A 16,312-nucleotide genomic window follows, 5' to 3' on the forward strand; every position below is an offset into this window, starting at 1 on the left:
AATATGTGGGATGGATGTATCCTGAATTGATGAAAAACCTTTCCTTTGTCCAGTGAAAGGACCCTTACACCCTTGTAGACCCTAAAGGGTGTAAACGTCTAAAGGTTGGAAGGGTCTAAAGTGTATTGAGGGTCTTAAAAGGACTGATGATAATGATGATGGACCACTCCTTTTCGCATTATCAGATGCATAGGGCTGCCGAAGCAGTTTCTTGGCTATTTGGCACAATCCTGGATGGGTAACGCAGGATACTCGAATCGCTCATTCATCTCAGTAAGCTGGTACTCATTTTGCTGATCTCGGAAGGATGACACACTGAGTCAACTCACCTGGTGTTAATTCAGGGGGGAGAGGAGGGGTGGGGGTAATGTGGGGACGTTCCCCACCACTCACAATCCATTGCACTTTGGAAATTAAACCAGATCGGTGGCATTATGGTGAGAGCGTCTGCTCTGTGTCTGGGATGTTGGCGGTTCAAACCCCGGCCTAGCTGTACAAAATATATATTTTAAATGGTACGTTCTACTTCCTTGCTTGACGTTCATCACCGAGTCGTGGAGGATAGAGCGTGGCCAAACAACCATGGCACAGGCTTGATGAGCACAACGGCCACCTCCTGCGGTTCAGGTTCCTTGCACGGGAACTCATAATACTGCAGAGTCCGTTTTCCACCGGCGAGCACACAAGGACAAGTGTTAAGGTGTTTTTATTCCCCATTAACTACAAAAACAAAGGTAACAGCTGCAACAAATATGGTCCCTGAAAACGCGAAAAGGATGTCACCAAACGTCCTATCAAAAAATACGAGTTTGATTTAGTAAGTCAGAAATTTTCAAAAATGCCAAGAGTCTCCGATACTACATTCATCCTACACAGTACCTTGTATTACACAATGTGGCACTACATCTAGACAGTCAGGGTGCCAAAGGCAAACCGTCCGAAAATTCAGTCCTCCGCTCCAAAAAACAAAAATGAATATTTCAAGCCATGACAACGGGTCAAAAGGTACATCAAAAGAGCTTTTAAAACAGTGTTTCATCTGGAATGCCCGTTTCCTCTTTCACACAGATTTACTCCCAGTGCAGTAGGAAATAAAAACACATTAAAGCTCAAGGCAAAATGTTTACAAAAACTCACTCTGGCAAACATTCTTACTGTGTCAAGACAACATCCCTGCAGAAAGGTGGGAAAAGAAGGCATTTGCTGGCAGAGGTTTCTTTGCCCTAAGTATTACGGATTCCCAGAGCTTGCTCCAACTCTTGTCGGCGTTGCTGCACCTACAAGGAAGAATTCGCTTTTAATCGTAGGGACTCGGACGTTGCTTACTGGTTTGTGTGTGAGGATGGTGAGTCAGCACGCGCACCCTGACGACGCAACCAAACGAGCGAAACAAAGCTGCTCAAAGATTCTGTTCACGAGAGATTACCTTGGAATAGAAGTAGCGGCAAACAGCTTCCTGAGTCCAAGACTGGAAGTAAAATTCAGCCCGCCGCTCTTCCTCAGGGTTCCCAGCCACATCTGTCATGGTCTGCATTTACACACAAGAGGGACGACACAACGAGAGGCCGGCAAGATCAACTTGAGGTGTGCGCACTTTGAATGAATGAATGAACGTTTTAAGGCCATTTCCCCCCGCTAGAGCAGGGGTTAGCCTTGCAGGCCCCATGACAATCATGGATCCCTGTTTGAGGCAATGTTTTTATGGCCGGATGCCCTTCCTGACACCAACCCTTAGTCGCCTCTTACGATGCACAGGGATACGGTGTACCTATTCTAAATCTTGGTACACACCGGGATCATTCATCCCAGGATGATCTCGGAAGGATGACAAGCTGAGTCAACCCCCCTGGTGTTATTTCACCGATCGACCGGGATTCGAACTTAGGATCCTAGGATCCTAAGCCTGCACCCTAACCGCTAAACCAACACCGGGAACTTTGAGCAGTTCAAATCTCGAATCAGCTAAAAACCACTACCCTGTTTGGCAGGCAGGGCGATACATCGATATGTGCCGTCCGTCAGATGGACATCAAGCCGGAAGCCCCTTTTGCCAGCACTGGTCATTGGTGGATGTTAAATATCCCACGTTGTTGCGAAGAGTAGGTGCCTTATCTCTGGCACCCTAAACCAATTCAAATCAGTCCCATACGATGGAATTCATCACGATGTAGCGCCCTCTAATGGTGCTTCCTAAAAAACACCTGTTTTGGCTCATTTTGTAAATATGGAATGAAAATATGAAAGAGAAGGGGAAGCATGTTGGGGGTTGACTCATCACTCTCGGAACTCCTCGGTTCAAATCTCATGTGCTGTACAATACACATTCGGCAATCGTCTGTCCTCGCTTTTAAATACACCGATGTCTATGGATATCTTTGAATTGTCGTACATGCGATTTATGTACAAGCTCCACCACTAGCCCCAGGTCAGTGTTAAAACTAAAAAAAGGAAGAGAGCACGACTCCCGATAACCTGTTCCTACCTGACATCGAAGCACCTCGCAATGTTTACAGAAATCCCAGAGAGTCTTATAGGACGATGGAATACATTTTTTAAACCACTTTTTTAATCTATCTATAATTCCAGTAATCTCTGTTTGTACGTTTGTCTGTGACCGCTGTTTCTCGACAACCACGGGTCCGATATACTTTTAACTTGCCAGGTATATTGCTGGGGACCCGAGGATGTGCCTTTTCAAGGTTTCATATTAATCGGACAATTACTTACCGAGCTATGTCCAAAAAACGATTCAACCAATCAGAGAGCAGCGAACTATCGCGTGTGCCGAACGTGGCGGACACACTCTGCCTCGGATGGCACATTTGAGAGCGTATTCATTTATTTCACGTTTGCAAACTATGTTGGCGCTATGTTGGCGTTAAACGATGTTTTAAAACTAATAAAAACGAATTTGCGATTCATTCGCTTTCCTGCGCGTTTGTGCACGCGATGGCGATTTCTTTACCAAACTCCGGAAGCCGTTCGCTTTGGACCAAACCATTTCATGTAAATAGAGGGGGGGGATATAATTTTAGATATAGATATAGTACGGGCAATGCCCTAGTGGTTGATAAAGCAGATAGCCGAGTGGCAGGTAACCACAAAGCACCGGGGTTTGTATTCTGATAATTTGCTCAATGCAGTAGATCAAGCGCCAGGATAGAGTCAACCTGGTCCGATTTTAAAGAATGCTTCCGTTAGGGAAAGGCCTCTAGAGGTGTCTCATTAGATTCTTAAATGATGCGTTTATCACCCATTGGTGGAACAAAGGAACATCGTTTAACCTTGCAGACACGTTATAAAATGCTGTACGAATCAAAACTTGTCCATCAGTTTGCCATCTATCCCACAGCGGATACGGCTCTCTCAGCAGGTGACGGGGCCATTTCCCAAACATGCACCTGGTTGTTTTATAAAATCTATATCCATTTTGTGTTGTCATCCGAAACCTTTACCGACACATCGGCCCCCATGCCGATACCTGTAAGCGGATTTGCTCACTCTAGTTGGATGTTTCTTGGACTTTAAGGTACATGACTGGACCTTTTGTGGCTCCAGCTGAAGTCTGAATTTATGGTTGTACCTGGCAGTGTTGCTTTTTCCCTCTTTCTGAGCGCTCATCTCACGGGCCTAGGTGTAATGGTGCAGGCTATTCCAAGAGGATGCGTTTCCGCAGCCCCTGCGGGATTAAGCCCTGCTCAGACTACATGTGTGGATGGGGATTCTGTCCATCTTTCCATTTCAGATATCTGCTGCAATGGGGAAGATTCATTCTATGTCATGTGTGAAGAAGTGCGCTATAACCTATCGCCCACCCAGTAGTGGGGTGGAAGTGAACACAAGTTAGCGGTGGTCCCGTGCGGAAGACAATAATCTCCTATAGAAGGTGCGTTCAAATCCAGCCGAGAGAAGCAGTATTTATGATTTGGATTATACCCTTCTGCACGTTGAACTCGTCTACATTATCAGCAAAAACCCAGGTGGCTCATTAACGACCCTTCCGGGTGGGGAGAGAGGTAACCTCCCTGACCCACTGGGTTACCCTGACCCACTGGGTTCAATCAGAATCTCCATGCGATGCCAGTCCACTCACTATGGCTGACTCTTCGTGCCATGAAAGCTTTGCCACAGTAATCGCTTGTGACCAATGATCTAGTTCCTGTTCTCTGTATTGGGACTTATCGAATGGTTAACTAGAACGGTACTTGGTTAGACCGCATACCTCCACCAGGCTCAACAGTTTACCTTTTGCATCCCACTGATGGGTCGTTTCTGCATCCATACCTGAACCAAAATGTAATCAACTTGTTCTCGTCATCTACCCAACTCATCCACCAAGTTTAGTCATATTCCGTCCACATTTTTTTTTTTTTTAAATACAGTACCGTGTTGCGTATCGTTGTGGCCCTGTCTCTCAATGGTGAAGAATCAATTAAAATTTAAAGAACATCATGTCCGGATCTTCACCAAATCCTCATTCAACCTGTCCACCAAGTTTGGTCTGAATCCGTCCATAACTTTTTGTTTTTGAGATATCCTGCTCACAGACAAACAAACGGGTGAAAACATAACCTCCGTCCACCTTCAGTGGCAGAGGTAAAAAGGGTAATGCGTAAATCATTAGCCGAAATGTGGGACTGCAATGGTGGTCGAATACCCATCCGGATCCATGAAACAATTGACAAAAACTGGTGATGTTATAAACACAGATATCATCAGTATTTGCGTTTAAATCACATCTGGAGGATCCTTTATACTAGGTTCGGTGGTGTAATGGTTAGAGCGTCCGCTTTCAGTCTGGGAGGTCAGCATTTTGAACCCGACCCTGGCCGATTCATACCAAAGACTTCAAAAATGGTGTGTGCGTCGTCTTTGAAACCGCATTTAAAAATGGATCGAGCCCTTGACGAACAACCATTGTGCAGACTTGATGGGCCTAATGGCCTCATTCTATGTTGAGGTTCCTCGTAAGGGAACTCATTTATTTATTTATTTGCGATACACAAGCCGACCAGATCGGTGCACTCGTCTTCATTCGGGGAGTGATTAGGGTTTTCAATGTCAAGATCCTTGAAAACGCGACGACAGTCACCACAAATCCCACCTTTAGGTCGTGGCACTGAGACTGCAGCCAGTCATTGATGAACCCTTGAGGATCCTTTGCAAACCCCAACATGAACTCCCTCTGGATCTTTAGCTGGTTGATGGTCTCAATTGTTTCGTGGATCTGATTAAACGTCAGTGGAGAAACAAAAAGGACAAATATTAGAGACCGATTGGTCGAGCATTTCATTCAGTCACGATAATGTGGGGAGCGGTCACATTAGGCCGGGGACAGGGACAACTCAAAAAGATGGCATTTAACCTTGTTATCCAGAGATGCAATTTCCTGCTGGCTGGCTGTGGACAGCAGGAAGGAATTCATTTGTGTCTTCAACGTGTCGTCCACTTCCACATCAATATCGTAGCAGGCCGTCTTCTTCTGGTCATTTGGATCGACACTGCAAACGCACACGACACTGTATGCTACACCCAGGGATCTTTTTGGTAAACAAAACTAGTACAAGGCCAGGAGGAACCAAAGCCGTCAGACGTCTGTCACCAGTACAGTACTATGCAAAGGTGAAAACTTGCTATTTGTCCGGTATATAGACTTGATAAATTAGAAGCCATCTACGTATTCCATACGTAACAAAGGGAAATAAAGAAAAAATAGAAAAAGAACTTGAAAAAAATTTACACAAATAGAAATTGAAAAAACATTGAAAAATAAAGTAAATAAAAAGAAAGAAAAAAATAGAAAAATAGAAAAATAAAGTAAATCAATATAAAGTAAAAAAAATTGAGCTCATGGTTCATGGTGTTGCCACCAATAATTCAAAATCCCACGCACTTATAATTTGTCAATCCCATTTGCATGTCTACGCCATTTATTTAACGGTATTTAATTGATTTCATTGTCCCCTGGCAGTGAAAGCAGGGGGTTTGTAATTTGTTCAGGGTGCCGGCGATAGCTCACCTGCTCTTCGCGAAGGATACCATGGGATCTTTAACGTCCACCAACTAATACTGGCAGACGGGACCACCCAGTTTAACGTCCATCCGAGGGATGGCGCACATATTGATGCCTAGCCCTGCCCTGCGAAATACCGGGTTTTATAGCCTGGGTCAGGATTCATCACAGGCTAGACAGCTCAGACGTGAGTGGGCATACATATAGGCCTAACCTTGTAATGCATGTGGCACACGTACAAAGTCTTCCGTGCACCTCAGACCACCGTTTAAAAATATGGTAAGAAAATCTGGTAGGTTTTAAAATCGACTTCGGAGCAAGAAATGGTTATGGTAACTGTTAGACTGGAGGGCAGTGGAGATGCAAGAAGGTTTGGAGGCCTTCGGGTATGGTCTAGAAAGGGTACAGTAATGGGGACTGAAAAACAAGAATTATTTTATTACCGAAGACATTACATCAAGTAAATGAGGAAAAGGACTTGGGAATTACCGCAACAACGTCACACAACTGATATGGTGAACAAATATGCCGCGAAGACAATTTTGAAATCTAAACGCAGAATAATGGACAAGTACAAGGTAGTAGTGCTGGCACGCTATGGTACAATATCGAGAACACTGCGTTCTGTTTTGCTATCTTTGAAGGGAAAGACTAAGGCACGAGAGAGGGTTCAATGTAGATAACCTCGAGAAGTTCTACAGGGTGGCCGCAAAGAGGGGCATCAATTCAAAAACATTCAGTTTAGGGTAGGGTAAAACCCTTTACTTGTATACGCCGTACCCCTACGACCTCACCCCATCGTTGATCCTTCCCTTGTCCTACTGCCGTGGCTGGTCACTCGCTCCTGTGCGTTGTCACCCATTCTTTCTCTACTTGTGTCACTGGGTTCATCATATTGTGATTTGGAGGAAGTAGTTTAGGAGCTGGCCCCCGAGCATTGTTACAATGTGTGTGGAAAGAAGATGGAGGGTTGAAGCAAGGCCTTACCTGATGATGTGGTTGATGACTATGGGGTCTGGAGGCATGAGCAAGGCGTGCAATCTTTGTGGAATCTCAGAAAACTTCATTCGTGGGCAATCAAATATCTGGGCAGTGAGGGGTAGTTGGGGGATGGGTGGGGAGCAGGGAGTGGAGACCTTTAAAATGCAACTATAACCACCCTGAATAACTTTTTGTCATCGTCAGCCTTAGCTCGTGCAGCACGGTGCACCCTTAAAATGCACCATTACAAGCAGAGATGCACACCTTTACAAATTAAATCCAAATACACACCTCTGATAAAGTGACTATTTGTTTAAACCTCGATGTGTACTGACAACAAGCGGCCCGTGAAATTGAAAAAGCACAACACAAGCTAGGCCCACCTGGTGCAGATATTTGTCACAGTTGATGAACTCTCGCTCATGCGAGTCCTGCAGTTTGTGGCTTTTGACATATTGCCATAGGGCCTGAATAATGACTGGTCGAGTTTGGGTGTGTATGCCCAGCAGCCGCGCCAGCCGAGCATCGAGTTTGAACTGCGGAGGCTGAACGGACAATGGAAAAAAAAAATAGGAATCACCTGTTAACACAGCACTTTGGAAGATATTAACCGAGCAAAAGCGATATACAGGTAGACATTGCAAACGTCAGGAGCAAGTCGCTTTGCAGAGCGTAGACGATCGCTGTGGATGTTAGATCCCATGGTGTCTTCCAGAAAAAATAAATAAATAAAAACTCGGTCCAGCTATAAACTCAACTGTTGTCCTGGTGTTTCACAGTCATGGTGAGGCATTGTCCCTCGGATTGACGATACACTGGTCGTCCCGTCTACTGCCATTAGTTGGCGGACGTTAGAGATCAGACGGTGTCTGTGATGAGTAGATCACCGTCACCCTGGACAAATGACCAATTCCTGCTCTAACCTACAGGGAGCACTATCAGCAGTACAGCAACGCCACCCAGCAAATGATGCAAACGGTAGCCATGTGCTGCACACAAAACAAGCGGAACTGAACAATTCAATTTATAAGACAATGCCAATGTGGTCAACAATGGAACAAGGGTGATGACAGCATTCCATAAACTGGGAATACAATTCATCTTGGGACACCTTCATGAACAATTCAGTCGCAAAATAGCAAATGGAATCCTCCAAAAGTTTTGTAACAGTTACCTTCCGACACAAACGGCTCCTCAAGAGTCATTGTACCTGGTAGTCCAGCATGAGCAGCACGGTGCAGCGAACATTTACGTCCCCAGGCCGCTTCACCTGAAAACCATCGGTCTCCTGCGTCGTTTGTGTGCGATGCCACTGTGTTGCACAAAAACATGGCTGCAGTGAGTCTGCTGATCCAGCAACGCTGACAAACTAAGGACGCAATGCGCGCTTGCTTTGCTCTCCACCTTTCTAAGCATCTCTTGTGTAAAAAGTAATTCATCATAAACTACATTTACCACAACAATCCCTCCCCACCAAAAAAGAAAACAACAGAATATAAATGCAGCGAGGACACGCCTCGCCCACGTTCAATCTCAACCTACCGTTACGTTTGATTCCAATCAAAGGTCACATGAGAGAGAGAGAGTTATGAGGTATGTGAGAGAGAGAGAGAGAGAGAGAGAGAGAGAGAGAGAGAGAGAGAGAGTTATGAGGTATGTGAGAGAGAGAGAGAGAGTTATGAGAGAGCGAGAGAGAGAGAGCGCGAGAGAGAGAGCGAGAGAGAGAGAGCGAGAGAGAGAGAGAGAGAGCGAGAGAGAGAGAGCAGGAGGGTGGAAGGGAGAGAGCAGGAGGGTGGAAGGGAGAGAGCAGGAGGGTGGAAGGGAGAGAGCAGGAGGGTGGAAGGGAGAGGGAGCAGGAGAGAGAGAGAGAGGGAGCAGGAGAGAGAGAGAGAGGGAGCAGGAGAGAGAGAGGGAGCAGGAGAGAGAGAGAGAGGGAGCAGGAGAGAGAGAGAGAGAGAGCAGGAGAGAGAGGGGGAGCAGGAGAGAGAGAGAGAGGGAGCAGGAGAGAGAGAGAGGGAGCAGGAGAGAGAGAGAGGGAGCAGGAGAGAGAGGGAGCAGGAGAGAGAGAGAGGGAGCAGGAGAGAGGGAGCAGGAGAGAGAGAGAGGGAGCAGGAGAGAGAGAGAGGGAGCAGGAGAGAGAGAGAGAGGGAGCAGGAGAGAGGGAGAGAGAGAGGGAGCAGGAGAGAGAGAGAGAGGGAGCAGGAGAGAGAGAGAGAGAGGGAGCAGGAGAGAGAGAGGGAGCAGGAGAGAGAGAGAGAGAGGGGGAGCAGGAGAGAGAGAGGGAGCAGGAGAGAGAGAGAGAGGGAGCAGGAGAGAGAGAGAGGGAGCAGGAGAGAGAGCGGGAGCAGGAGAGAGAGAGGGAGCAGGAGAGAGGGAGCGAGAGCGAGAGGGAGATAGAGAGAGAGAAGGAGAGAAAAGGAGAGAAAACCTCAGATGCCTCAAGCTCGAATTGGATTTTCAAAATAACTTTCAAAGGTCACATGACCTTTGGCCTGTTGAACCCAAAATCAAATCAGTTCATCATTGTATTGCAGTCCAGGTTTGTGCCAAGTTTGGTCAAAATGTCTTCAGTGGTTCACAAGATATCATAACAAAAACAACAACAACAACAACTCTCTGCTCACTGCTCATAAATCTCTGCAAGATCTGCCAGCAACCCTCTTCTGGTGAAATTGCCAAAATCAAGACTCTGCTCACCTTCACTCTTTCAATCCTCTTTTCTCCCACCTCTGGAACAAACTCCCTCACTCTCTTCAATCCCTCTCCTCCCTCCAGGTCTTTAAAACAGCTGTTCACCACCATCTCTTATCTTCCCCCATCCAAAACCTTGATCTTTTCTACCCCCGTTAATGTCACCCCAGATCCACTTTTTTTCATTCGCAACTTGTTTCCTGGAACTCCTAGCAGTGTGCATGTGTTTTTTTTTTTTACCTCTCTCCCCCCACCACCCCTTCCCATGCAGCCTCCCCCCAAGCCCTCTCCCTCCCACAGATCTCCCGATGTCCCTGTTCTCCACTGTTGTGCTTGTGTGCTTCCCTCTCTCTCCCAATATTGTCTCCCGCTCCCTTTATTACATGTTGTATGTGTCCGTTTATGTTTTTTTTGTCATTAATGTAAGCCCTTACATGAGCCACGATCTTGTATACAAAAAAAGAAAAAATTTTAAACGTACAACGGACGAACAGCAAACCCGGAAACAATGCATCCGGCCTTCGGCTGCGGAGGCATTTTTGAAAAAAGGCAATCGATGCAGAAGTTGTTAACATTTAGCAACTTAACAGATTTAAAACACTCGTCTCCATTGTGATCTGTGGTGTCACCTCCACTAAGTGATTGTCCGGTCCATACAGGTCCTTCTCCAACTCGATGACGAGGCTCTTGAAGAACGATGAGAACTTCCGCTTCTGCTTTGCTGCGTCGTACTTGTTGGCCGTAGCCTGCAGCAATGAAATAAAATCAACAAATAAACAACAGGTTTGAAGGTCGAATTTCAGGAAATGCAAAACTGAGGTGGCAAGACTATTTTATTCTTCAGTGAGATCTGTTAGGTGGTGTATGTTGCGGAGCGACGTTAACACTTTTACGTCTACGATTCAACACAGAGTGAACATATCGTTTTATATGACTGCGATGTTTGCCGACACGAGAAGTTTATTGTCAAAATAGATTTCTGTAAAAGGGTATCAAACTATAATGGTGTCGTTAGTCTTGCTCTATTCAACGAGGGAAGAGGGGTGTGGAGGGTGGGGGGGGGGGGGGGGGGGTGGGCGGTTGAGAGGGAGATGGGGGTGGAGAGCGGGGGCAATGCATCGGTGGCATTGCCACACCTCCGCGAGGACTGGTGCGAACCGGAGATGGGGGTGGAGAGCGGGGGCAATGCATCGGTGGCATTGCCACACCTCCGCGAGGACTGGTGCGAACCGGAGATGGGGGTGGAGAGCGGGGGCAATGCATCGGTGGCATTGCCACACCTCCGCGAGAACTGGTGCGAACCGGAGATGGGGTGGAGAGCGGGGGCAATGCATCGGTGGCATTGCCACACCTCCGCGAGGACTGGTGCGAACCGGAGATGGGGGTGGAGAGCGGGGGCAATGCATCGGTGGCATTGCCACACCTCCGCGAGGACTCGTGCGAACCGGAGATGGGGGTGGAGAGCGGGGGCAATGCATCGGTGGCATTGCCACACCTCCGCGAGGACTGGTGCGAACCGGAGATGGGGGTGGAGAGCGGGGGGCAATGCATCGGTGGCATTGCCACACCTCCGCGAGGACTGGTGCGAACCGGAGATGGGGGTGGAGAGCGGGGGCAATGCATCGGTGGCATTGCCACACCTCCGCGAGGACTGGTGCGAACCGGAGATGGGGTGGAGAGCGGGGGCAATGCATCGGTGGCATTGCCACACCTCCGCGAGGACTGGTGCGAACCGGAGATGGGGGTGGAGAGCGGGGGGCAATGCATCAGTGGCATTGCCACACCTCCGCGAGGACTGGTGCGAACCGGAGATGGGGGTGGAGAGCGGGGGCAATGCATCGGTGGCATTGCCACACCTCCGCGAGGACTGGTGCGAACCGGAGATGGGGGTGGAGAGCGGGGGCAATGCATCGGTGGCATTGCCACACCTCCGCGAGGACTGGTGCGAACCGGAGATGGGGGTGGAGAGCGGGGGCAATGCATCGGTGGCATTGCCACACCTCCGCGAGGACTGGTGCGAACCGGAGATGGGGGTGGAGAGCAGGGGCAATGCATCGGTGGCATTGCCACACCTCCGCGAGGACTGGTGCGAACCCACAGCTATGCGCTGCAGACCAACGATGACTTCCAGGTTTAGAATAGTCTGGCTTCATCATGCACCGTGCTGCGTCCAAAGTACCGCATTTGACGCTTTTACTTTGACTCCTGAATAAACTCAAGTTTGGAGTTCACCCACCTTCAAGTTCCATAATCGATCAATAAAGAACCTTGGGGTTCTGTGATAGGCTGAACATGTCGACCACCATTACTACGAAGCAATATATATATATTGCTTCGTAGTAATGGTGGTCGACATGTTCAGCCTATGTCCATTTGAATGTAATTATCCCAGCAGATGTGCTATTGCCAAACACGGCCTTAAGGAAGGCCACACACCTTTATGGGATAGGGTTAATATTTTGGGTTCCACACCCAACAGAAACAGAAGACGTGTTTTGGAGGCTTGGCACACAGAAGAAACTGTTACCTCGATCACACAAGAGGTAGTTGACTTACCGGTAGCGTTTGACCCACTCTTGTGTAAACGAAGCAGGCATTCTGTACTTTGAACAACGAGTCCACATAATGTCACACAAGGTTTTTATTCGGACAATTTGCCCCCTCCCCTTCCCCCCCCCCTCCCTCCAAACCACCCATCTCCCAAACCCCCCCCCCCCCTCCGCTTCCGCTCCCTCTGGTTCCCCCCCCCCCATTTTATCACCCCCTATACCCCCCCCCCCCCCTTCCCGCATTCCCCTTTACCGCATAGGGCCACATGTGATGATCTTGATACTATGGCAATTTTATTTTATCTTAAAAATTTTTCCTTTAATATATTTACAGTTTTAATTTAATTTACAATTTAATTGTTTACAAGTTTAACTTTTAATTAAATGTAATGATTGTTTCCGATTTTCTAAACACTTGAGTTATAATCGAGCATTGCTTACAGGATTATTTTAAGCCGTTAATAGCGGTTGATTTTTGAATTTGGTCAGTAACGTCTCCGTTCACGAGAGCGGTGTGATACGCTTTCATTGGCTGTCCAGCTTTGCCCACCCCACTTTGCATATACCCCGCCCACTTTGCGTATAAGGGGATGTTGAGATGATTTTATCACTCTTGAGGAAGATTAACGGAGGCGTGTGGCTTCACATGTTGTTAATCGAAACGTTGAGTCATTGTTTGTTCAATTAAAGGTTGGAGATCTTACCATGGAGTCATATATATATATATAGGAATGAATGAATGAATGATAGTTTTAAGGCCATTTTCCCCGCTAGAGCGGGGGTTAGCCTTGCGGGCCCCATGACAATCATGGTTCCCTGTTTGAGGCAATGTTTTCATGGCCGGATGCCCTTCCTGACGCCAACTCTTGGTCACGCTCTTACGATGCGCAGGGATACGGTGTACCTATGCTGAAACCGGGGTAAACACCGGGATCATTCATCCCAGCAAGCTGGTACTCAATTTGCCGACCTCGGAAGGATGACAGGCTGAGTCAACCCCCCTGGCGTTAATTCAGCGATCGACCGGGATTCGAACCCAGGATCCCAAGCCGGCACCCTAACCGCTAAGCCAACACCAGGATAAATAAATAAAAAAACTTCCTTTGTACACTTACATCCTCCAGGAGACGCCCCTCTACACGCAACTCCCACGATGCAATGCTGCCTTCTTCTTCCTCTGCGTCAGGTTTGGTGGGGTTGAACGTGTTGGAGATGAAAACTCGCAGCTTCCGTTTTTGCTGGAATCCACAACGAGACGGGACACGCAAACCACACTTTGATAAATCATTCCACCAGCATCCACCAAAATCGAAGAACATTTAAACTGGTCAACAGGGTGTTAAATAATTAATAACATATCAAACAAAGATGCCCTTAAAATAACCCTACCGCTTAAGGGCCGTGGGAAGTAAATTTGTTACGCACCATATACGCTCATACTACTGAACACACAGAATGTGGTTGGTCTTTAACCACATACCGCTCCAAGCACCTGCTTTGTGAAAGAGACCATTGTATGAATGTCAATAAAGGATGAAGAATGTGGACCACGACCATTTGCAACACGGAGGTACAAAATACCAATGGCAAAGTTTAATGAAACGATATGTGGAATGGTTTGAGACTCACTTTGAAAATGGAAAACTCATTTTGGTGAAAAGAGAAATGGATCCAATCACTGTATTTACATTTAGCAGGCCTCAAATTATATATACAACACGTATAATGCTAGATGATGCATCATTTAAGAGCTCTTGGGTCCGTACAGTGCATGGGGACTTCTCAAGACGTTGATATTCACGCAATTTCGATTTATGTGCATTTTTGTTGCATACACAAGTGGTGTGTAGGTTCAGAGTCGCTGATTCGCACACTTCCCGGAAGCAAAAAATAATACAACTACAAACTATTCAGTCAGTTCCGCGTCACTTATAATTACCTTTCTTGGATTTACCTCACCGAGAAACCTTCGCAGTCTTAACAGTTAGTGACTTTTGCTGTTAATGGACATACCCAGCAAACTCCTAAAACATTCCACACTCTATTGGAAACAAATTCCCCAACAACAGCCCAGTGGAACAGAGTTATCTGCTAGCGAGTAATAAAACACACAAAATGTCCAGATTTGACAATCACCGGCATCTTGCTCACGCCATCACAACGTCAACCCTTTACTTGGTCACCTACAGTTAAACAATGCCAATGAGAATCAAAGAGGAAACGTGCAACAATCAGGTAATCCCACGTGCGCAGCCTTGTATTAGTCCGAGAGGATGGTAACGAGGGATCGCACTTGCCTTCGATCTGTGTCAGCTTGGTAAGTTTCCCGATCCGACTACAAACTGCCTGATGATGCACAGCCACGGGCAGGGCGATTCACAAATGTGCGCTGTCCCTCAGATGGACGTTAAGCTGGTTGTCCCGTGTGCCAGCATTAGTTGGTAGACGTTAAAGATCCCACGGCATCCTTATCACGATTTACACAATTTATCACCAGCACCCTGAACAATTTACAAGTTCCTGCACACTCACAGAGTGTAATGTGTCGGAGTGACGACCTGTCCAGGATTCTAACCGTTGTGAAAGAAACTACATTGGTATACCAGACATTATGTGCAGGCATTAAGTTTGGATCTCAAAGAGAATGAATTATCAGCATTATTTTGGTTGCATTTTCACACGTAATAAGCATGGATCCAGGAAATGAAGGGTGTGGGGGAGGAAGGGATGTAGGGGGAAGCAATAGATTGGGGACGGGGAGGTGGTAGTAGCTACGTAAAAGTTCATTAACCACATTTAAAGGTCATTTACCATGATCCAGTAGTGCACCTGGTGGCCGGCACACAATAGCAAAAGACAGGGTGGGATCTCTCACATCCAACAGCGACTGCGAGCAGACAAGACACCTGGCTTATTGTCTCATCCAATGGACGGCGCACTCATCGAAGCAACACCCTGACTGCGAAACTCTGGAGGTATACGATAACAATGAGTCTGGAAGTACACGAACAATCAAATCAAACGCATGAAGGTGGGTTTGCTTCCTGCAATCTATGGTGTCAGCCACTCAGGAGGTGCGGTTAGGTATTTACAAGTTACGTGTTGCTTTCGAAAATCTGATTTTTATGCGTTCAGTCTCTGTCTGTGTATGATTTTGAACAGTAAACAGTAAGTTTGAAAGAACAGATTGAGAGAACAGAACAGAACAGTAAGTTTGAGAGATCTCGCGAGATCTTGGAGACGACGACACGGATTTTCGAAGCTCTACACGATCTCCACGTTTTCAAAGTTAAGTCATTGTTCACAATAATTGTATTTTGTCGAAACTGTATTTATCGTTCGGTGTGTGAACCTATAATGTGCCCCTTGGAAGTTTCTCGGTGTTTATCTTTCATAAATTAATCGTTTCTGTTTGCCGTGCGTGTGCGGCCTTGCCTCAGGCTTCCCCTGTCGAAGTTTGTTCTTCCTTCGCTGTTTTTGCTAGGTTTTTCGATTTTCCCTTCTCCCCCAAACCTCCCCGAACATCTACTCTTTGTCTAACGCTGTAACCCCCACGCATCCCCCCCCCCAAAAAAAACAAATAAAAAACTTTTATTTCCCTTTCTCCTCGTGTGCTTTTGTCCCATTGTGCGCCTCTGTCCACGTGCGCTGTCCCGCCCCGCCCCCATTATCGCCTTGCCGTCCACCTTTTGCCCTGTTCAAGTGGCTCGTGGTTGTCCCTCTCGGCTCCCTCTCCCCGTTGGTATCTTTGTGAATATAAGATTGTTCTTCACGGTTCTGTTTAAATATGTTTAAACTTTCCCCTGCAGTGTTTTATTTCCCCTGCACTCCCCTGCAGTGTTGCAGGTTTATTACAAGACGCTGTTTTTCTTCCTATTTAAAAGGCTCCTTTCAATTTCCTCTTCAACTCATTCCACTTCAAAAAAATATTCAATCTCTTATAATTCTTTCTCACTACATGCTCTAAATTCTCATTCATTTCACCCCTCCTCCATCGTTCTTAAACGGATCGCTAACTTGAAAATCACAATAAACCCAATTTGTTATAAATGTTCATCTTTCATAAATCATCCACTTT

At 46.8% G+C, this 16,312-nt stretch overlaps 1 protein-coding gene across 5 annotated transcripts in view; it reads right to left on the reverse strand.

Moving 5' to 3' along the window:
* Positions 1-690: 690 nt before the first annotated feature.
* The window catches only part of LOC137431033 (SWI/SNF-related matrix-associated actin-dependent regulator of chromatin subfamily D member 1), a 108,391-nt gene continuing 92,769 nt past the window's right edge, over positions 691-16,312 (reverse strand). For all 5 annotated transcript variants that reach the window (XM_068121897.2, XM_068121900.2, XM_068121899.2 and 2 more), the window contains 9 exons: positions 13,350-13,472; positions 10,315-10,431; positions 8,205-8,306; positions 7,378-7,539; positions 7,001-7,098; positions 5,366-5,501; positions 5,105-5,227; positions 1,427-1,528; positions 691-1,277 (listed from right to left, as the gene is read on the reverse strand). In XM_068121897.2, coding sequence (XP_067977998.1) covers positions 1,224-1,277; positions 1,427-1,528; positions 5,105-5,227; positions 5,366-5,501; positions 7,001-7,098; positions 7,378-7,539; positions 8,205-8,306; positions 10,315-10,431; positions 13,350-13,472 — 1,017 coding nt within the window. In that variant the 3' untranslated portion in view covers positions 691-1,223. The remainder of the gene's footprint in view (positions 1,278-1,426; positions 1,529-5,104; positions 5,228-5,365; positions 5,502-7,000; positions 7,099-7,377; positions 7,540-8,204; positions 8,307-10,314; positions 10,432-13,349; positions 13,473-16,312) is intronic.

This window comes from Myxine glutinosa, chromosome 7, assembly GCF_964187855.1.
Source record: "Myxine glutinosa chromosome 7, kmMyxGlut1.1, whole genome shotgun sequence".
In the NCBI taxonomy this organism is placed as follows: Eukaryota; Metazoa; Chordata; class Myxini; order Myxiniformes; family Myxinidae; genus Myxine; species Myxine glutinosa.